At 40.0% G+C, this 23,596-nt stretch overlaps 1 protein-coding gene across 1 annotated transcript in view; it reads left to right on the top strand.

Moving 5' to 3' along the window:
• Positions 1–1,780: 1,780 nt before the first annotated feature.
• LOC107143408 (collagen alpha-4(VI) chain-like) overlaps positions 1,781–23,596 on the top strand; it is a 103,464-nt gene continuing 81,648 nt past the window's right edge. The window contains exons 1-5 of the mRNA XM_015487075.2: positions 1,781–1,891; positions 15,135–15,223; positions 17,413–18,015; positions 20,234–20,821; positions 21,526–22,131. Of these exons, the coding sequence (XP_015342561.1) occupies positions 15,148–15,223; positions 17,413–18,015; positions 20,234–20,821; positions 21,526–22,131 (1,873 nt within the window). The 5' untranslated portion in view covers positions 1,781–1,891; positions 15,135–15,147. The remainder of the gene's footprint in view (positions 1,892–15,134; positions 15,224–17,412; positions 18,016–20,233; positions 20,822–21,525; positions 22,132–23,596) is intronic.

Raw genomic sequence — 23,596 nt, 5'->3', positions numbered from 1 at the left:
CAAGTATTTATGCCAGAAATGAAACAACACTGCATTCCAAATATGAACCCTCCAACCCTGAAGTAATAAACATGTATGCAAAATGAGGTGGTGATGGTAGCTGGAGTGGCAGAAATCCCATATAGCACAGCAACTCAACATGGCCACACAGAGAAGGGAACGAAGCACCTTGCCCCTACCACCGCATCTCCCCAAGTCAAGATCAGTTTGGAACCAGGACAGACCTCTCCAAAGGGAAAAAGTAAACAGGAGGCCCCAGTGGTCCCAATCACTGCACAGACACAGTCTTTACTTCTGGAGAATCCTGCACTCCATACAGGCCTTGAACCCAGCCTGGGGGGCCACCTGGAGTTCCTGAGGTTGTACTACTCCAGGGAAAGAGTCTAAATTGCCCCCCCCCCCACTGTGCATGAACCAAGCTCCTACTATGGTAACAGAAATGAGCTGAGCATATGACTGACTAACTGGAAACCCAATCTCAAGTGCTCCTTGCAGCTGGTATGGCTAGTGACAAAACTCTGATTAACAGAACGTGAGCAGAAGTGATGTGACAACTTCAGCCCTTCCTTGCTTAGGAGGATGTCCCTGGGCTTAACTTCTACTGGCTGCCCTGTTGATAGTTGTAGGAATCTTAGATGCCCTGGGTTGGGTATGCATGTCTATATTAGCAGGTCCCTGAATGACTGTGCTAAGGAAAGCCTCCAGGTGACTGGGAATACCCACCTTAAATTGAATGATGTGAGAGAGAAACAATTCTCTTTTTCTAAACAAAATTATTGTTAGGTTTCTTGTTATCTTAACTCATGCATACACACATGTTAATACTAATATATTTCTTTTGAACTACATCCTGATTGCTAATCTGATGCATATGGTCCAGTTTAGAGCATCCAAGATGAATACTGACTTCTTCCTAAGTAAATGTTATGCACACAGGGAGTGTTTGCCCTTGTGTAATTCATTAATTTATCTCTTATTTTGGTGGTGGTAGGGGTACCACCAGGGGTACTCAACCACTGAGTCATATTCCCAGCCCTATTTTTTATTTCATGTGATCCTCCTGCCTCAGCCTCACAAGCCACTGGGATTACAGGTGTGCACCACTGAGCCCAGCATTAATTTATCTCTGTAGGCATCCATCCATCCACCCATTGTACATGTTGTGTTGAAACCCAATATATGTAAATCTCTTTGCTATGGGATATCTGGGGGACTTGAGTGACTAGAAGATGAATGATACCCAGTACCTGCTCTTGAGAAAATACAGTTTAGAAACTGTATGAAATGAAAAACAAAATATTGAGGGGCTGGGGTTGTGGCTCAGTGGTAGAGCGCTCGCCTAGCACATTTAAGGCCCTGGGTTCGATCCTCAGCACCACATTTAAAAAAATAAATAAATAAAACAAAGGAAAACAAAACTACAACAACAACAACAACAACCAAATATTGAAACAACCACAAAATATTGAAATAGGGATAGGGATAATTGTGATGAATTTTAATTCTTGGGAATTTTAATTAAAATTGAAAAGGCTGGTTTCATTTATGTTACTTCATTATTATGATTTTTTTGAGAATGTTCTTCCTGGTTTATGTTTTTGTATTCGTTTTTAAGACCGGTGTTTACAGAGTGAATGAGCATTTTTATTTAATGGCAATAAAGCATGGACGAGTGCAAGCAATGTTGTCAGTCACCATAAACACATCCTTTTCTCCTCCCCTTGCCCCCCTTCCATGGCCCCAAGAGAGTATTAAATGCTAGAAAAGCTGATTTGTCATGGTGCCCTTGAGCCTTCCTGTACTCTAGGGAATTCCCAAAGCTCAAACAGCTTCTTAAGTGATGAAGACCAGAAGGAAAAATTGAAAGGACCAGCCTCGAAGGTTTTGCCAGGTAGGAGGAATTTTCTTTTCTTAGGGATAGTTTTATGGATGGGCACTCTTTAGTTTGTTTCTATTTATTTTTACAAATGCATTTCATATTTTTCATTAACCTAATGAGAGAGACAGAGACGTGGAAGTCTAAGTATACATATGAGAAAGAGAAATGAAAGACACAGAAACTGAGACAGGGATAAAGACACAGAGAAAAGAACCTAAAAGAATGTTAGATACACAAGAGAAAGAGAGTGACTTTTTACCCCTAAAGTGAAAATTGTGGTAAAAAGGGATCTGAAACTCTCTGAACTTCTGCTGAACAAGAAGAAATGAAATATTTTGAGATGAACTCAGAATTTACCATTAAGGTGGAAAGGGGAACTCAACTTATGGGGATTCAATCATATTTCATGAATTATTTCATTGAAACAAAGCTTTGGGAGATTCAAAAAATTGGAGATGAGTGTTAGAATGGTAAGGCCAAGGGAAGAAAAAAGCATTGAAAACTTAATGAATGAACAGGCTTAGTGGAGACATAAGACCCAGATAAAAAAAATGACTCTCCTTTTCAGAGCATTCCCAAGAGTAATGGGGGCAATTTGAGTTAAAAGTAGAAGTGGTTTTCTTCTGTTGAGCTTACAAGGATTTGTGTGATTTGCCTATAGCTTCCCTTTCTACTTGACAGCTGTATACATTTTTGATAAATAAGTTAAATGATAATTTAAGTTTTGTATGAAAAGTTCATATGTCACTTGGCTGAAATCTCAGCTATTTGGAAGGTAGAGGAGGAAGTTTGAGGTTGGATTGAGCAACTTAATGAGATCCTTTCTCAAAAAGAGTTGGGGGGTAGCCCAGTAGTAGAATGCTTGCCTAATATGTACAAGGGCCTAGGTTCAATCCCCAGCACTAAAAAAAAAAAAAAAAAAAAAAAAAAAAAAAAAAAAAAAAAAANGTGCTCTACCACTGAGCTACCTCCTTACTCCTTTTTTTTTTTTTTTTTTAATATTTTGAGTCAAGGTCTTGCTAAGTTGTCCAGGCTGGCCTTGAACTTGTGCTCCTCCTGCCTCAGCCTCTTGAGTTGCTGAGATTGCATGTGTGTATCACTGTGCCTGGCTAGACTTAGATTTTATGTATAATTTTTAGGTGGTCAGGGTAGATTTGTTTACATTTAAATTCATTGAACAAACAGAGGTGGGGCAAAAGAATAAAATATTGGATGTTACTTATCTATAGACTCCATAGGAGAAAAAGTTATTACTCTTTTCTTCTATTTTGTATTGATCTTTAGAGGCTAAGAAATAAGCCCAAACTACAGAAGGGCCCTTTTAAAAATTTTAGGCTCTGAATATGTAGCCCAGTGACCTTTGGAAGCAGTCTGCCCTCATAGAGTTCTATATGGTAATTTTGGACTCTCAGGAATGAATTTTCTGGAAAACCCTATGGAAGTATTTATTTTACTACTGGCCAAGAGTAATTGAGCCCTGTCAACATTTTGCAGAAACAGCAAATATGGCACATTACAGGGACATGAGAAGTGAAATGATGAAATCAGTCTGATATTTTGACCTTAAATATTCAGAGCCCCAAATTGTAACTTCCTTTAAAAAGATCACACAGGAAATTGTTTTCCCAGACATTCCAAGTTAATCTTGTGGCTTATGTTTGAACAACAACTCACTACCTAAATGAATGTTTATGGCCGTTTTAGAAGATTCATCATTACAGCCACATCTTGCCTCCTTGGACATGGGTTACAGTCACAGACTGAATCCACTTTAGATTTCTTTGTGGTCTTAAACCAAGTCCCCTTAAAATACTCTGCCTGTACTCTAGCTTACTAGTTTCACAGATCCACCAAGTGTTTTGTGCTATTTGTTCTGATTATATGTATATATATATTTTTAATTTTTTTTTTTTTTAGTTGTAGGCAGACACAATATCTTTATTTTTATTTATTTATTTTTATGTGGTGCTGAGGATTGAATCCAGACCTCATATGTGCCAGGCGAGTGCTCTACCACTGAGCTACAATTCAGGGGCATTCCACCACTAAGCTTTAGCTGAGGCTGGCTTTGAGCTTGTGATCCTCCTGCCTCAGCCTCCTGAGCAGATGGAATTACAGGCATGTGCCACTGTGCCCAGCCTTCTGATTATATTTTTTATACACAAATTAAAAGTATAATTATAATTAAAGTGTAAAAGAGAACTCAATAGGATTTGATTCCTCTGCTTAACCAAAATAATGGTCTAGGGTAAACGGATCCTCCCCAAAGAACCTCTAAACCTTTGCTTAGAATATTTTAAGGGGCTGGGGCTGTGGCTCAGTGGTAGTGCACTTATGGCATGTGTGAGGCACTGAGTTTGATTCTTAGCACCATGTATAAATAAGTAAAATTAAGGTCTATCAACAACTAAAAAAAAAAAAATAAAAAAGAATACTTTATCTTAAGAAAAGGAAGTTTTTCTATTTTTCTCCAACAAACAAATTTATTTAACAGCTATTTGTTGAGCACCTATGATGTGCTAATCCCTGGAGATACTTTGTGGAAAACAAAAGGATTCATTTTGATGTGTGTATTCTAGCTAGAGGTGAGGGCATGAGCATGGATTATTAATAATAATCATGATGAATATTATAGAGAACATTAGAAGGTGGTAGGGAGAAAGGAAAAGCAGAGCAGAGTAAGCGGGGTGAGGTATATTGGGAGAATGAAGGTGGGTAGCAATTTTGGACAGAGTGGTCAGGGTGAACCTTACTATAAGGGTGCCATTTGAACAAAGACCTGAAAGGAGGAGAGGGACTTGGTTGTGGAGTTATGGGGAAGAGATTCCAGGTAGAGGAAACAGCAAGTGCAAAGACCCCAATATAGGAGGTGTGTCTAGCTTGTCTGAACAACAGCCAATAGGCCAAAATGATCTGTGAGAGACAAGTCAGAGAGAAAACTGGGGGCCAAGTCACTTAGCATCTTGTAGGCTAAGTTGTCTTTTCCTCTGGGTAAAACAGGAATCCATTGGAAGTCTTTGAGCGGAGTGACTTAGATTTTAAAAGCATTTCCCGGGATGTACGTTGAGAATAGACTTCAAGGACAGAAGGTGGAACAGGAGATCCATGGAGATTTTGCAGTCATTAGGCAAGAAGGATCATAGTAGCTTGGCTGGGATGTTTGCAGTAGAAGTGATGAGAGATTGTTAGTTTCTGGGTAAGTCTCTTTGAAGGTAGAGCCCACAAGATTCCTGACATGTGGATATAGGGTGTGTATGAGAAAGGAGTAATGATAACTCCATGGTTTTTGGTATGTAAATAAATGACTGTATTGAGAGAAGTTAAGGAAGAAAAAAAAAGGGGTGTGAAGAATGAAGAGAGAACTGTTTCAGGCACTGCGTAATAAAAGTTAGGAAGACAGAGTCTTCACAAATACCAGTTACTCATTGAAATAAGTGTGTACGATTCAGAGGAAGAACACAACGGAGTGATTTGCCACCCGGCTTGCATAAGGGAGGTGATGTGTGAGTGGGATTTCTAAAGATGAACAGAGGTGCCGTGTGTGTGTGTGTGTGTGTGTGTGTGTGTGTGTGTGTGACAGAGTATGCACATGTGCACAAGTATTGGAGCCGAGGAGTGATGTGCTGCATCTAGGGAGAAGGAGAGAATAGTGATGTTTTCAGAATCTGTAAGATCTGAATGAACTTGGCAGAACCTATCTTCTAACTATGGGACCTTCTCAAAATTTTGTAGCCTAGCCAATCCATCTTGCAATCTATAAAGAAATATTTTTTAAAAAAATCTTCTTTAGGGGCAAAAAGGCTTGTGTTGTTGTATTTAGTGTTTTTTAAAATTTGTCTTTTAAGAAATTATTGAACATTATATAAGACACTAAAAAATGATGTAAAGAGTAGGTCAATGGTGCTTTCTGCTGAGATTCTGGAGATAAAATGAAAGGTTCATTTCAATAATCACAGCTAATTTAAAGACCTTATTTCACCTGAGTGACTACACTGCCTACCAGCTTGGTGTCCCACCTGGCACCTGGATCCTTCGACATAGGGAAGCTCTCTCACTGCTGTCAAAAGTCTGCTATAACTCAGAATCTCACTCATTTGTACTGGAGCAAAAATGTGGTCAGCTCTTTGATCAAGCAAAACATTTCTCTTGGAATAAAAAAAAGCTGAGGAAGGGGCTGGGGTTGTGGCTCAGTGGCAGAGCGCTTGCCTAGCATATGTGAGGCACTGGGTTCGATTTTCAGCACTACAATAAATAAATAAAAAAATAAATGAAGTAAAAAATTTCATCAACAACTAATAAAAATAGTTTACAAAAAGCTGAGGTTTTGTTCTGTCAGTGAGAAAGGACTACATTTTTGGGATTTTTGTTTTGTAGATTTTACTTGACAAAGGCAGTGGTGACACCTCCAATTATGTGGCTTTTTACAAAATCCTTCCTCCTCCATTAGCTCATGCTGTGCTCACAGTAACTCTGCCCTGTGTTGCTGGCCAAGTATCATTACCTCTATTTTGTGGCAGGCAGAGCTGAGGCTTAGAGAGTTCAAGAAACTCTATAAGAAACCACATAATAGAAATGTGGCAGGGCTGACACTGAGCCAGAAAATTTAAAATCAAGTTCTTTGTCATTTTCATTTTACCACACTGTAATCTCACTCCAGTTTCTGGAAAAATATTCATCTTTAAAATTTTTTTTTCTTTTTTAAAAATTATTTATTTTTTAGTTGTAGTTGGACACAATACCTTTATTTAATTTATTTATTTATATGTGGTGCTGAGGATCAAACCCAGGGCTTCACATATGCTAGGTAAGCACTCTACTGCTGAGCCACAACCCCAGCCCTTCTTTTTAAATTTTTATTTAGAGCATTATATTTATATACATAGTATCTGGGCTCCTTTTGACATAATTATACATATACATAATTTGATTTCAATCTCAATTCTCCTCCCTCTCTTTTCTCTCTCTTTTACTGGTCTTCCTTTCACACCTTTATTTATTTATTTTTTGGGTACTTGGGATTGAACCCAGTGGTGTTTTACCTAGCTATGTCCTCAGCCCTAGTTATTATTATTATTATTATTATTATTATTTTTTTTTTGAAACAGACTCTTGCTGAGTTGCTGAGGGCCTTGCTAAATTGCTGAGGCTGGTCTCAAACTTACAGTCTTCCTGCCTCAGCCTTCCAAATCACTGGGATTACAGGTGTGCATCTCTATGCCTGGCTATTTATTATTTATTTCTTTTTTCTTTTTTCTTTTTTAAAGATAGAGTGAGAGGGAGGGAGGGAGAGAGAGAATTTTTAATATTTATTTTTTTTTAGTTTTCGGCGGACACAACATCTTTGTTTGTATGTGGTGCTGAGGATCGAACCCGGGCCGCACGCATGCCAGGCGAGCACGCTACCGCTTGAGCCACATCCCTAGCCCTATTATTTATTTCTATTTCTATGTACCAGGGATTGAACTCAGGGGCACTTGACCATTAAGCCACATCCTCAGCCCTATTTTGTATTTTTATTTAGAGACAGGGTCTCACTGAATTGCTTAGTGCCTCGCTTTTGCTGAGGCTGGCTTTGAACTTGTGATCCTCCTGCCTCCACCTCAAAGAGATGTTCCCTTTGGTACATTTATATATGTATACAACATGACTCTGTTATATTCATTCCATAGTTCTTTCCTTATCCCTTCCTTCTTCCCTTTCTTTCCTTCTCTTACTTCTACCCCACTGATCTTCTCTTTATCTTTATGATATCAGATTCCTTCCCTCACTGCCTTCTTTCCCTTAATTTTGCTTTAGATCCCACATATGAGAGAAAACATTTGACCCTTGATTTTCTGGGACTGAATTATTTCACTTAGCATGTTTTTCCATTTTCATCAATTTACTGACAAGTGCCTTACTTCATTCCTTTTTATGACTAAGTAAAACTCCATTGTGCATATATACCACATTTTCTTGATCCATTTATCTGTTGATGGGCATCTGAGTTGATTTCATTGTTTGGCTCTTGTGAATTGTGCTGCTATAAACATGGAGGTGACTATCTTGCTGTAGCATGCTGATTTTAGATCTTTTGTGAAAATATTAAGGAATGGGATAGCTGGGTCACATGGTGGTTCCATCCCTAGTTTTTTGAGGGCTCTCTACACTGCTTTTTAAAGTGGTTATACTAATTTGCTTTCCAAAGTGATTGTACTAATTTGATTTTCTGAGTCTGGATAGCATAGCATTTATTATTATTCATATTCCTGATAATTGCCATTCTGACTTGAGTGAGATGAAATCTTAATGTAGTTTTGATTTACATTTGGAGAAATCTTCTTGAAGAATATACAGGAAATAAAGGATGGTGGACATTACCACACATTACACAACCTGGCTTTATCCTTCCTCATCCTATGACCTGCACTTTCTAAAATTTCTGGTGACAGAAAGTAGAGGGGTGACAAGAGTGACCTGGCCTGCCCAAGGTTATTGGAGAAGGCTGATCTTCTTAGTGTTCATTCCTGAATGAACATGCCCTAGAAAGGTAGCCAGGCTCATGAAATGTGATGATGGAGTTTATAGACCATACAGAAATTGAGTTTGAGTATTCTTTTTTCCTTGGATTAAATCATTCAGTAGCTTATTCAATCATTTATATGTCCATCATAAAAAAGAAATAATGTACTGCCGTGTAGGTGTGTGAGCCTTGTGCAGGGTTGGCAGAGCCTTAGCGATGAGGGATGCAGTGGCTCTTAGACTCTGGAACAGGACACATTCTAGCACTGGCTCCAGTTACAAGATGGCGCACAGCATAGTAGGAGCTTGGGTCATGCACAGTGGGGGGCAATTTAGACTCTTTCCCTGGAGTAGTGCAACCTCAGGAACTCCAGGTGGCCCCCCAGGCTGAGTTCAAGGCCTGTACAGAGTGCAGGATTCTACAGAAGTAAAGACTGTGTCTGTGCAGTGATTGGGGCCACTGGGGCCTCCTGTTTACTTTTTCCCTTCAGAGAGGTCTGTCCTGGTTCAAACTGATCTTGACTTGGGGAGACGGGGTGGCAGAGGCAAGGTACTTCGTTCCCTTCTCTGTGTGGCCATCTTGAGTTTCTGTGCTCTATGGGATTTCTGCCACTCCTGCTATACTCCAGCACTGTCTTTTAGTCACCCTTGTAAAAATATAGTTGTTTATTCATTGTTTGGGTCCTTTCTGTGGGGGTGGGGCTGAGCATTGGGCACCTCTAGTTGGCCAGCTTGCCGATGTTACTTTCAGCAAATGGCATAAATGATGGATGAGCCAGGCAATATGAGGAACCAGAGAAGTCAGGATATAAAGAGAGCCTAGGATAATTACAAACCATGATTCTTTTTTGTTCCAAAATTTTAAACTTCTCACAAATTAATTGTGTGCCAATATTTTAATTACCATGGCTGATTAGAATATCATGGCCATTAGCACCAGTTTATTGCTTTGCAAACAGTTATGCTAGACTCTGGCATTGCAATCCTTGTCCCTTGCTGGAGGAAAGCTCCAAGATCTGTGTCGTCGTTGTCTTCTTCTTCTTCTTCTTTAGACTAATGAGACATTAATTGTCATTGAAATGTTTGACATAGCTTCCCTCAAATATTTTACAACAAAATTGTATATATATCCAAACCATCATAAGATTTATGAATGGGCACAGAAAGCAAATGGTAATGTTTATAAAATAGGTTAAAGCTAAACTTTAGTCTTGTTCTTACTTTCAAGCATGCTGTTTGGATTTTGACATGATGTGTACAGAAAAGTCTGTTCATGTCCCCCAATTGTTTGCCTTCTGGAGCTTCCTGTCCAGATGTGGTACACTGCAAGTCTTTCTTATAAGGAATCTGAAAGTCCAGAGGAAAAAACCCTCAAAACACAAAAACCAAACAAACTTACAGATAATGAAGTATGAATGGAAAGAAAATTGAAAAAATCTATTAGAATTATTTTTTCACATTTTTGCATTGTTTATTTCATCCAAATATTTTGAAGCTTCTGATTACCTCAGCTGTGTATATCCAAAGAAAACATTTAAAAATTATTTTTTTCTTTCCTTTCTCCATTTCCTTGATAATAGACACTTGCTTTCTCTGTGTGAACTAGAAATGCCATTGAAGGCAAGTGCATAGAAGAATGTTTTAATAATATGTTCCCTTGGATTAGCTCATCATGAAAATTCTTGGGTGCCAAGAATTCTTGGACTTACTGAATCAGAAACTCTGGGTTCTGATTGCTTTTTTTTTGGTGCTGGGGATTGAACCCAGGGCCTTGTGCATGCAGGGCAGACACTGTACTGACTGAGCTATATCCCCAGTCTTCTAATTGCTTTTCTAGGTGATTCAGATGAAACACTCAGTTTTTTTTTTTTTTTTAATCTTTTTCCTCTGGTACTGGGGATTTAACCCAGAGGAACTTTACCGTTGAGCCATATCCCCAACTCTTTCGAGACAGGGCCTCTCTAACGTTACTGAGGTTGGTCTTGGACTTGTGATCCTCCCGCCTCCGCTTCCTGAGTCATTGGGATTACAGGTTTGCGCCACCATGCCTGGTGCAACACTCAAGTTTAAAAGCCACTGACACAGAACATTAGAAGTGGAGGATTTTCATTTTATAGCTGAGTTCACAGAGGGAGAACAAAAACCTTGAAGGTGTGTGGCATAAAAAACACTGCTGATTTAAAAGAATGAAGTTAAGGTTTATGGTTGAAGACTGAAAAATTCTGCCTGGGTTCCCTCTTCTAGCCCACCTTCTCGGCTTAGGAATTATAGAAAACCAAAAGTCTCTCAGAGACTGACAATGTCCTAAGCGTTTAGATCGTACAGATGTGGGAGCACCGACGATGGCGTCACAAATGTCCCACCTCTTCACAACCTTAGGTCCTGAGGCTGTGATTAAGCAGGCTCTCTCAGGGCCATCTAGTGTCTCTCTAGTGTCCTTGCACATGCTCTTCTTTGGAACTTCCTTTCTCTGCCTGCTCTCCAGAAAACTTCTTTTCTTTTTGTAGTGGTGCAGGGGATTGATCCCAGTGCTTCAGGCATGCTAGGCAAGCACTCTACCACATCCCTAGTTCTCACCTGCAGATTTCTGCTCTTCCTTCAGCTCTTACCTTCAGCATCGTCTGCTCTGCGAATTCATCACTCAGGTGAAGAGAGACACTCACACACCTTGTTTCTCTGCACCTTGCAAAGATTTCTCTATCATTCTGCTCCTCCCACAATATTGCAATTTATCTCTTTCTCCATTGGACTCTGAATTTGCTGAGGTAAAAAACATGGTTTCTTTTAATCGGTGCCTGACATATTGTGTGGCAAACAATAAACACTGAGGAAAAAAGTTGCAAGAATATTTCAATGCCGTGTTTCTCTCTCTCACTTTCTCTATGAATTATTATAAATTTTGCTGTACATTTAAGAGTACATGGCTGGCATTGAAGCCCTTTGTCACATAATGTACCAGAGTATCTCTTCTCTCTCCCTCTTTTTTCTTTTCTTTTTTCTTTTTTTTGGTACCAAGGATTGAACCCAGGGGTGCTTAACCACTGAGCTATATCCTCAGTTCTTTTTTATTTTTTTATTTTGAGATAGGGTCTTACTAAGTTGTCCAGGCTGGCCTTGAACTTGTGATCCTCCTGTCTCAGCCTCCTGAGTTGCTGAGATTATATGAGTGCACCTGGTTTATTTAACTTTATTATCCTGAGTTTTTCAAAAATTTATTACAATAAAAAAGTAATGATGGTGCATGAATTTATTTTGGATCATTTTTCTTGGCACTTTCAAACTCCCAAGATCTGTACCCTCATACAGTCCTTAATTCACTAAAACAGTTTGTTATTTAAGAGACATATAATAATTTATTTACCATGAGGTGAAAATTTATTGGGGGTTGAATATTTATTTATATTTGGTACTGGGCTTGAACCCAGGGTGCTTACCGCAGAACTATACCCCTAGTCCTTTTGATTTGTTTATTAAGAGACATGGTTTCACTGAATTGCTTAGCACCTCACTGTTGCTGAGGCTGGCTTTGAACTCCTGATCCTCCTGCCTCAACCTCCTGAACTGATGGAATTACAGGTGTGTGCCACTGCGCCTGGCCAAGGATTGGATATTTAAAGTTTTTAAAATATCTTCCCTTAAATTACTTATCTGCCTTCCAGAGAAGGTGTTAAGGGGAGGATTATGTCGAAAATGAGGAGCGGAAGCTGAGCACAGTGTCTACTTGCTTGTAATCCAGTTATTCAAGAGGTTGAGCTAGGATTGCAAATTTGAAGCTAGCTTGGGCAAATTTAGTGAGACCCTGTCTCAGAATTAAAAACAAAACAAAACAAAACAAAACAACACACAAAACTAAAAACACCAAAAGGGCTGGGGATGTAGCTCAGAGGCAGAGTACTTGCCTTGAAAGTGGGAGGCCTTGGGTTCGATCTCCAAATACCTCAAACAAACACACACACAGACAAAACATTGAGGAACAGAGAAGTCTAACTGTATCATATTTGTTCATTGGAAAATCACTGGACCAGCCCTTTGGGGGAATGTTTATAACATAGTAGTCAATAGAGTTGGTTGCTCAAATCAACTGTTAGACTTCAAGAGCCATCACATAAACCCTGAAAGATGAAATGGCTTGTTCAAATTTACAGAGCAAATGGCCAAGCTGAAACCAGAGCCAAAGCCTAAGGGCTGCCTTTGAAGTCAAGTCTTTTCACTCTGTTTTTTTTTGGTGAGGGCTATAAACAATGAAAAAGATGTGGTTGCCTCATATCTTTGAATCATTCTTAAGGAGTAAATTGAGCATGAACAGTAGATCCGGGTCTTTAGGGAAGCAGGGCAGCCATACCACTTTGTGGAAAGTGGAACTCAGTTGTTGGATATCTGGTATTTCTGGGCACAGTGATGGTTATTTCCACATAATATTCCATCTGAAGAGCCCAAGGCTGAAATGGATGTGAATACTATAGAGATTCTTGCTTAAACTCTTGATATGTTTAAAGAAATGTTCTTTAACATTTACCAATTTTTTAAATTGTTTCTGGTATAGTAAAATTTTTCTCCCCAAATATATCATTCAGTGCTCTAAGCATAAATGAGCCATTTAGAATTCTATTCCCTGCAGTACCTAACACAGAGTTTGGAAAAAAATGTTGCTCCTTTTAGATCTAACTGATAAAAGAACTTGGATCTTCAGTTTACATTTTTACCCCAGGCTAAATTTCTCCCAGGTCTTTATTTGACATAAAGTAGACTCCAAAGTTGAATGACAAGTCTTGACTTGAAGATTTTCACTGAAGGGTCTGAAGCAGATGTTTGATGTCCATTCAGGCACTGGACCTGTAATCAAGTCACCTGGGGGGTGTGGGCAGGTCTTGGCAGCCCATAGCTGTGTAGTTCTGGTATGCTCCTTAACCTTTCTTGCACCCAATTTCTTCTATTTCCATCAACAAAATGAGCACAGTAATGCCTGATCTGCTGGCTTCTTCCAGGTTTGAGGTGAGAAATATGAAGATATTAGCAGAGTAACTTACAAAACAGCAAACAAAGAGCAAAAATTAAGTGAATGAATTAAATTAAATCATACAAATTATGCAAAAATTATTTCATTAATACTTAGGCAAATATCAGTTCCTCTATTTCTACAGACTCTAGAGTTTCAAGTTAGGGAAAATTCTTTTTAAATTTTATATCATGAAGTTCCAAGAAGATTATTATATTATTTAACAAACAAAAGAGTTCTTCCTCTTTTGTTTGTTAAACAAACAGGCCTGGGTTAAGTATTAATGAACTCACTGAATCCTGATGACACCACGAGGTAGGTGTATTTGGGGAAACTGAGGCACAGAGAAATGAAACAATTTGCCCAAGAACCATTATTGAGTAGTAGATCTGAGGTTCAAATTCAGGTAGTTTCTCTCCAAGAGTTCTATATGTGCAACTGGATAGCTAAGAATGAAAAGATGAAGTATCCCCTGCCCACTTGGACCCCTCGTTCAATGTGACTACTATGTTTTTCTTATTTTTAAACAAAGGTACTTTCGTAGAGTGAAAAAGTAGAAATGGAATCGAGAACAGATGATTTTAATGTGTGCTTTGGATATGAATTCACTTAGGGGAAAGGGTGGTCATGTTCTGCTTCTGCTGGGAGTTTATAAAATGTTTTTGGGCTGTGCTGATTTAATCAGGCAGATGTGCTCCTGAGATATTTGAATATTTTTTGCATGCTACAAATGTTTATCAGGTCATCAAACTCTTGTATAAAAATGCAAGCAAAATCATTGAGACATGTTTATGTTCCACCAAGTGAATTCAGCATGTGAAACAGAAGTTGTATCCCATGCCCTGTATGCTTTCTCCTTTTATAGCCACATCTGGACAACTTTCAATAGACAAATCTGAGGTGTACACTGTGGGTGTTTATAGAATTCTTCCTGAGTCAGATCAACAAGACCAGTTTCCTTGCACAACTGAAACAAAGTGGCAACATTTCCTTCTTATTTATTTATTTTTGGTACAAAGGATTGAACCCCAGGGCATTTTACCAGTGAGCTAATTTACAGTCCATCCTTTTAATATTTTATTTTAGTTTTTTTTTTTTTGGGGGGGGTACCAGAGATTGAACTCAGGGACACTCGACCACTGAGCCATGTCCCCAGCCCTTTTTTATATTTTGTTTAGAGATAGGGTCTTGCTATGTGCCTCACTAAGTTGCTGAGACTGGTTTTGAACTCGTGATCCTCCTACCTCAGCCTCTCAAACCACTGGGATTATAGGCACGTGCCACTGTATCCAGCTTCCTTTATTCTCAAAAAGCATCTGTTGGTTTGGGGGTTTAATTGTTCTTCTTTTTCTTTTATTTATTCTATTTTGTTATACATGATGGCAGAATGCAATTCATTTCATATTGCACATATAGAGCACAATTTTTCAAGACACTGATTGTACACAAAGTATTTTCACACCATTCGTACTTAGGGTAATGATGTCTAACTCATTCCACCATCATTCCTACCTGCTTTTCCCTTCTTTCCCCTCTCTCCCTTTGCCCTATCTAAAGTTCATCCATTCCTCCCATGCTCCCACCCACCAATCGCCATTATGAGTCAACATCCTCATATCAAAGAAAACCTTCAGCCTTGGTTTAATTGTTCTTTTAAAAAATAATGTTATTGAGATATAATTTACATGCAATGTGAGACACTCCTTTTTAGTGTAAGAAGGCACGATTTTAAATCACAGGGTTTCTTTTTCTTTCTAGGGTTGCATCTACAATGGAGACTTGGAAGATGTTTTTGGCCACCATCTTTCTTGCAGCTAGTTTTGACTTCATCAGAGCACAGAGGATTGGTAATGCATGGGATTCTTTAAGATCAAATGATTACCTTGCCAGGAACCTGGTGTTCTTGACAATCTTAGAAAATATTTTAGGACCTTCATACTTAGAAAAGGGGAATCAATTCATTGAAGGAGAATTTAGTCAGAATCTGGGAGCTTTTGTTAAATGATGGGTACTTGATTTTTTTTCAATACTTAATCTCAAATGACAAAAAAGGGATATTAAAAGTGCCATACTTCAGAATGTATTATCAGGCTCTGAAGTGCTTTTGTAAAAAGGGCCTGTTCTTCATTCTGCTTTGTTTCTATGGCAGAGCTGTTCCAAGGGGATAATTGTCATCATGAGATGGATAGCTTCACTGAATATTGGTGACACTGCTACAATTTTTTGTAGTCATTTTAACAGTGTTGGGACTTTCAAGATGAAAGTCATATCAAGAGAAGATTGTTTGAATAGCCTGAAGCCCCTGTGAGACACTATGAGGTTTAAATATTCAAATATAATTACATAGACTGTTATTTGTTGGGTAAAAAAAACCATGAAGCTCTCTAAATTTTCCCTTTGTCCCTGGCTCCCATCCCTGTGAAGAGAAGTGGTGGTAGTCATCTTATAATGTTTCAAAATCCTAAAACTACAAAGAACTAATGGAGGGCTTAAGAAAGTTACGAGGTATGAAAATGTAATCCTCCTGGTAGTTGCACATGATGGAACCAATACTTGTCTGAGAAATATTCCTACAGCTGGGAGATTTCTTCTGCTTGGAGAGGCCAGGGAAACACTTCATAGCCTGCATTTGACTGATCCTGAAAGAGTTGTTTCAGGGACAAACCAGTAAGCCAGCCCTAGAACAGTCACTGAGTTATTTTTTCCCAACAAGATTGCAAGGGAATCTGATTGAAGGGTCAAAGCTTAATTCTCCAGAAGTGACAGGTGGATTATTGTCTCTGGATTGGATTAGACCAACTTCCTCCAGTCCTTCTCTGTCTAAGCTCTCACTTGGTCTTTACTTTTCTAAAACATGAATTCCCCTGCCCCTGCTTTGGTTCTGAGGATTGAACCCAGGGCCTTGCAATTGCTAAGCAAATGCTCCACCGCTGAGCTACATTCTCAGCCCTTTTTGTTTTATTTTTGAGACAGGGTGTCCCTAAGTTGCTGAGTCTGACCTTAAACTTTTGGTCCTCTTGCCTTAGTCTCCCAATTCTCCCACATCGATTGCAGGCGTGTGCCAACACTACTAGCTTGAAACGTGGATATTTTTTGATATATTTTAGATGGACACAATACCTTTATTTTATTTATTTATTTTTATGCCTAGAGCATGTTTTAGGCAAGTGCTCTACCACTGAGCCACAACCCCAACTCCTGAAACATGGATTTTTAATTTAACCTTCAGGATATGGACTAAATGTTAGGAGACCTGGCTTTTATCTAGCTCTTTGGATTTACAGTTGAGTTTTTCCTTTTCAGGTCTTATTTTCCTTCTTTGTGACTTGGGAAAATTAGATTGCTTATTCTATGCTTGTGCTGTCCAATGCAGTGACTATTAGCTGCATTGCCTGCTTAAATTAAAACAAATTAAAATGAAGTAAAATGTAACATGTAGTTTCTTGCTCATACTAGCAACATTTTAAGTGCTCAGTGGTCACATGTGCCTTGTGGCTGCAAACATTGCATGGATAATCTCACAGGATTATTTTCAGCTCTAAAATTTTGATTCCTATGTTTTCATTGCTGTTCAAGATTTCCAGCCTTATAAGTGCTCTCCCTTCCCGCCCTCCCTCCTTCCTTTCTTCTCACGATGTGGGCAGTTAGCTGTAGCCCTGGCAGCAGCTGGGAGAATAGGTGTGCCAGCCAATAAAGAGGATCTAGGTGGGCACCAGCAGTGCCCACTACTCTTAGAAAGCTGTTATTTTTATTTTTATGTTTTAAAATTTTTTTTTATTAAGTTCAAGGGATGTGTGGAGAGCCAGGAAAAGGAATCTGATTGAAGGGTCAAATGTCTGTCAGAAAGGAACGAAGGGTGGCAGGGGACTAGATGGGCAGCTACAAGGAATCAGAGGAGATGATTGTGTATCTCGGGCTGTATGCATACCGGCATCCATTGGACTTGTGGGGGGTAAGGCACTGCATTGGGAGAGATGGATTTCCAGCCAGTAGATGTCAACTTATAATATTTTATCTTAAAGCATCTCTTTCTCAGTCTGCAGGAAGGCCTCTGTGGGAGATGTGGTATTTCTGGTGGACGCCAGCAACAACCCCCAACATGCCCGCAGTGTGCGGAACTTCCTGAACATCCTGGTTAACAGCTTTAATGTCAGCAGAGAGACCATCCGGGTGGGTCTGGCCCAGTACAGCGATGCACCCCACTCAGAGTTCCTGCTTTCCACCTACCACCGCAAAGTCCATGTGTTGAGACACATTCAGAGGCTTCAATTTAAGTCTGGGGGAAACAAGTTGGGCCTGGCTTTGCAGTTCATTCTGGATCACCACTTCCAGGAGGGAGCCGGGAGCCGTGCAAGCCAAGGGGTACCCCAGGTCGCCGTGGTCGTCAGCAGTGGCCAGGCTGAGGACCATATTCGTGAACCTGCTGAGGCATTTAAGAAGGCAGGCATCCTACTTTATGCAGTTGGCATTGGAAATGCAGCTCGGGCAGAGCTCAGGGAGATTGCAAGTAGTCCCAAGGAGAAATTTACCTCCTTTGTTCCCAGAGTCTCTGGCCTGGTCAGTCTTGCCCAGAAGCTGCAGCCTGAGCTGTGTGATACTTTGGCAAAGGCAGCTCAACTTGTTGACCCTGTATCTCCAGGTACACAAACTTCTCCCCCCTCCCTTTTTTTTTTAAATTTGAATGTCACAAAACTCAAAGCATTAGCTCTTATTCATCTCTCCTACTCTTCTTATTTTCCATATGTGTGCATGTTTAATTTTGAAATTAAAATTTCATTGTCATTAGTATATTGACATAAGGATGTAGTATTATTTGATTCTAGAATGATATTATTATTCTTAGCTTAACTTACCCATATTGTTTGGATGTGAGTGCAGAATAGGAGAGTTTTCCCAGAAAGTGTGCATATTTCACTGCCAGTGTTTGGTATAATATACTGGTTAAGAGAAAAAAAATTAGGGAAAGGAAAGATCTGGGTTCAAATTCTAGTTCTCTGCATTCTACCTTTTTTTTTTTAAAGTAGAGATTGAACCCAGGATGTTTTACCACTGAGTTATATCCTTAGTCCTTTTTATTTATTTGTATTTTAATTTTGAGACAGCATCTTGTTGAGTTGCTGAGGCTGGACTTGAACTTGCAGTCCTCCTGCCTTAGTCTCCCGAGGTGGGCATCATCATGCCTGGCTAGTTCTCTACTTTCTAAGTGTGTTATCTTGGACAAGTAACTTAATCTCTCTGAATCTAAATTTTCTTTCTGGGATGAAACTTTCTGTCTTAGAGAGTTATTGAAAGCATTAAAAAAAATTGTGCAAGAAAAGTGTTTAGCACGGTGTATAGGCAACCAGAAGTGCCCATAAGCATTTCCTAGTACTACCTGTCATTACCTGTGTTGATGACGTACCTTTCATCTGCTTTGTACTTCTATTGGAGATGGGACATAAGCTGGAGAAAATTCTTTATAAGTTAATTACCAAGCTCCCATAATAAAGCATATTTGCTTTATTATACTTTGAGCAGAGAAAGAGAAAATTGCTTGTGTGTTCCATCAACACCCACAAGAGGATGGAGCCTTCCTTATTTATTCATTATTTTGGTATATTGTATAGAGTAGGTGACACTTTGGACCCTTTGATGCAGAAGCATGAGGTTGTAGTTCTGCATTTGCATGACCAAATAAATATTATATGTCTTACTTTTCTATAGCACTTTAAGGTTTACAAAGAGGTTTTGTAAACATATTAATAATAACTACCATTTGCTTGGTGCTCTGTAGTTTTCAAAACTTGTTTATTTTGCTCATCTGACTGATCCATCATCCCAACTTTGTTGGATATGTAGGTAATGAGTATCATTATTTGCATTTTTCAAATGAGAAAACAGGCCAAAGGGTAGCACAAGACATGCAGGACAGAGCTAGGTCTTTTAATCAATCCCAGGTCTTTTACAGCAGGTGTGTGAGGTAGTGTTCTCAGAAGTAGAGCCTGAGACAAGGATTTGGATACATGTGGTGTGTCACAAGCAAGGATACTGGGTTTGGGGGAACAGAGAAATAGAAGAATGTAGGGAAGGGTGTGATCTCAGGCAAAAGTTTCATAAAGAGCAGTTTCAACCTGATACTGGAGGGGAACTCAAAAATGTAGATGATGCCTCAGAGGTGTATTGACCCTGAATCTGGGTCAAGCAAAGATCTGGCCTTTTTTTTTTTTTTAAAATTTAAATTGTGAGTGAAGAAGTTCCAAAGGCTGGAGGGAACCTTCCAAAGAGCAGTGCACAGAAATAGTAAAAGTAACCCAAAAGGAACTGGGAGGAGCACAGATATTGTCTACTATTGTAGACTATCTTATTTTATCCTCCAAACAATCCCATAAGAGTCTGAGGTCTACTATAAAAAATTCAGAGAAGAAAATTAAGTCTTAGTGATAAACAGGTCACAAAACTGCTAAGTGGTAGCACAGCGATGATACATATCAAGGAACATGGAACATGTTCCAGTTTTCTGCCCTGCTGATGCCAGCACCTTCCTTTTGTGACAGAATAGGAGGCTGATGGCTTATTCTGACCAGAAAGTTCATTTTTCAGCCTGATGCTAAATTTACACAAGTGTTTTCCTTTTTTAATAAGATTCAAGGGATCATCCAAGTGGATTTCAATGTCGGAAGTTATCAGTAGAGCAGGTCTGAAGTACTGGAAGATTATGGAGTGGAGGAAAGTGATGTCACTCTGAGCACACTGGGGACCACTTAGTATCAGCTGCCTGCTATTACAATTCCTTTCTGTGCACCACTTAGCACCATTGATTCTCAGTATTTTGAGTAAAGACCCAGTGACCCCCATGCCTTTTTCTCTCTCTTTTGCAGCTTGCAGAGAAGTAGCCCTAGCAGACATTGTGTTCCTAGTGGACAGCTCTACTAGCATTGGACCCCAGAATTTCCAGAAAGTCAAGAACTTCCTTTACTCCATTGTCTTGGGGCTTGACATCAGCAGTGACCGGGTCCAGGTGGCACTCGCCCAATATAATGACAATATCTACCCAGCCTTTCAGCTGAACCAGTACCCTCTGAAGAGCGTGGTCCTGGAACATATCCAGACTCTTCCCTACCGCACAGGAGGCACAAACACAGGGAGTGCCTTGGAATTTATCCGGACCAACTACTTGACTGAGTCGGGTGGCAGCCGGGCCAAGGACAGGGTTCCTCAGATAGTTATCCTGGTGACAGATGGGGAGTCAAATGATGAGGTTCAGGATGCAGCTGACCAGTTGAAAGAAGATGGAGTTATTGTATATGTGGTAGGAGTCAATGTTCAGGATGTCCAGGAATTAAAAAAAATAGCCAGTGAGCCATATGAGAAGTTTCTCTTCAATACGGAAAACTTCAACATCCTGCAGGAATTCTCAGGAAGCCTTCTTCAGACTCTGTGCTCAGCAGTGGAGGGTAAGATAAAAGGTGAGAAACTGTGTCAAAACCTAACATTACAACCAAACCGCTTAACTTTAATATGAGCCAACATATTCTGGGCATCATGGGAGGGCAGGAGAAGGAATGTCTATTATCTGTGAGGAATCTGGGGAGACTTCCTAAAGGAAGGGGTGTCTGGGTTGGATTTGAAAGATAGATGGAGTTCTCATAAGTAGAAAAGAAGAAAAGAACATTCTACCATGTTCAGAGGAAACAGCATGGGTTTTAGAGTCCAGAGTGGCTGCTTTTTAATCTTTCATTTACCATATTTCAGTTATGTAAGCATTAACAGCAGTTTCACCTCGTCAGTTTCCTCACCTGCACAATGAGGATAATAGTACTTGCCCAGAAGAATGATCTATGAGGACTAAAATCAATAGTATATAAAAAGCTTTAATACAGATTAACTATTTAGTAATGGTCAGTTTCTAATGCTTGCTCCATTGGTTGAAAAAGAACAATGGAAAGGTTCTAATAAAGCAGAAAATAGAGGCAGAAAATAGAGAGCCTTGTGAAAGATCCATACAGAGAAGGGGGAAATGCACAATATATATAAATATTGTGTAGATGCAGCACTGCTCCTTCTCACATGGGCCACACAAAACCATCCTTGTGTGAAATTTTCACAAGAGCTTGATTTGATTCACTTTCTCCTCTATGTCTTCCCCTCTTCCTCCTTTCTTTACTTTCAGAATACACTAAGGCCTATGCAGATGTGGTCTTTCTTGTGGACACCTCCCAGGAAACATCAAGGGCCAGTTTCCAGTGGATGCGGAATTTCATCGCCAGAACGGTTAGCATGCTGGAGGTTGGCAGGGACAAGTACCAGATTGGACTGGCTCAGTATGGTGACCAAGGTCACACTGAGTTTTTGTTCAATACCTACAAGACCCAGAATGAGATGATGTCTCACATCCGTGAGCGCTTTGTGCTCCGAGGTGGCTCCAGGAGGACGGGCAAAGCTCTGTGGTACCTTCATCAGACCTTCCTCCAGGAGGCAGCAGGAAGTCGGATTCTACAGGGCATCCCTCAATTCGCAGTGGTCATTACCTCCGGCAAATCTGAGGATGAGGCCTGGGATGCTGCGCAGACACTGAGGGAGAAGGGCGTGAAAGTCGTGTCTGTGGGTGTGCAGCAGGCTGACAGGGGAGAACTGGAGGGCATAGGGTCCCCAGCGCTTGTATATGATGTGCAGGGAGAAGATGGAATCAGACAGATATCACAAGATGTGAGTATGGTGATCCAAGGGACTGGACAGCCAGAGTTCAGGACTCAGGCTACGGAGGAAGCCATAGTAGGTAAGGCTTGGTTCCTGGCTATGTGAGCCACTGGGAGGTCTCCCACTCTAGGAGGAAAATCTGTGGAAGGATCAGAGAAAGGGGGCATTCTGGATTCCTTAGTAGTGGGGTATTGACATCTGTGGATAGGAAAAGGAAGCCTGGGATGCCTCCAATACACATCTTGTATTAATTAACTCTGATTGCTATAACGACACTGCATAACAAACCATTTGAAAAGTCAGTGGTTAAAAAGAATAATTTATTCTCACGGATTTGGGCCAGTTGATCTTAACTGGGCCCAACTGATAACTTTGCTGATCTCACCTGGGCTCATTTGTAGACCTGGCATTTGGCTGAGGGTTGACTGATTTAAGCTTGGCTCTTCTCCGTGTATCTCTCATCATCTTCCTGGGCTCATCAGGCTAGTCTGAGCATATTCTTTCCATGGTAATTGCAGAGGTGCAAGAGAGAAACACAATCACATAAGTACTTTTCAGACTCTGCATTTATGAACATTCCATTGGCCAAAGAAAGTCAGATGACTATGTTAACATCAGTGGATTGGGAAAGTATATTTTTCTCATGGAAATGAATATTTATTTATTTATGTATTTATTTTTGTACCAGGGATTGAACCTGGGGGGTGCTTAATCACTGAACCACATGTCCATCCCTTTTTATATTTTATATAGAGACAGGGTCTTGCTGAGTTGCTCAGGGGCTCACTAAGTTGCTGAGGCTCGCTCTGAACTCAGGATCCTCCTGTCTCAGCCTCCAGAGCCACTGGGATTACAGGCGTGCACCACCAAGCCCCGTGGAATTGAATATTTCTGAACAATAATACAAGTTACCATATACATTTTCCAGGATTAAAAAGCATTCAGGCTTTTCCCAAGGGATTAAAAAATCTTTCCTTAGGTTGGCATTTGCAGGAAGATGATATGAGTGTTTTGGGTAGGACATTCCTAGTACAGGATTTTCCTGGGCATCATCTGAGGTGTTGCACCCCTGATTCCAGCCAGTAGCATCTCCAATTATTGTGCAATCCAAAACACCCTCATATAGTCTCAAAATGTCCCTGAGGAAACGTGCACTATTGGTTGGAAACCACTGGGCCTTATCTCCTTCTAAGTCTTTTTACATATTCTACTCACCAGCCAAACTGAACTATTCAAAAGATTGCCATGTATATGTCTTGCTTTCCTACCTCTGTCTCTGTCTTTGAACATCCTACTATCCTCCTGGAATACCCACAGCCAAAATTTACCTTTCAGGCTGGGTGCAGTGGCACATGTCTGTAATCTCAGCAGTTTGGGAGGCTGAGACAAAAGGATCGTGAGTTCAAAGCCAGCCTCAGCAATGGTGAAGTGTTAAGTAGCTCAGTGAGATCCTGTCTCTAAATAAAATACAAAAATAGGGTTGGGGATGTGGCTCAGTGGTTGGGCTCCCCTGAGTTCAATCTCCAGAACAAAAAAAAAAAAAA

The sequence above is a fragment of the Marmota marmota genome, unplaced genomic scaffold (assembly GCF_001458135.2).
Source record: "Marmota marmota marmota unplaced genomic scaffold, marMar, whole genome shotgun sequence".
NCBI lineage: Eukaryota > Metazoa > Chordata > Mammalia > Rodentia > Sciuridae > Marmota > Marmota marmota.
This window is presented reverse-complemented; position numbering and strand designations above follow the sequence as displayed.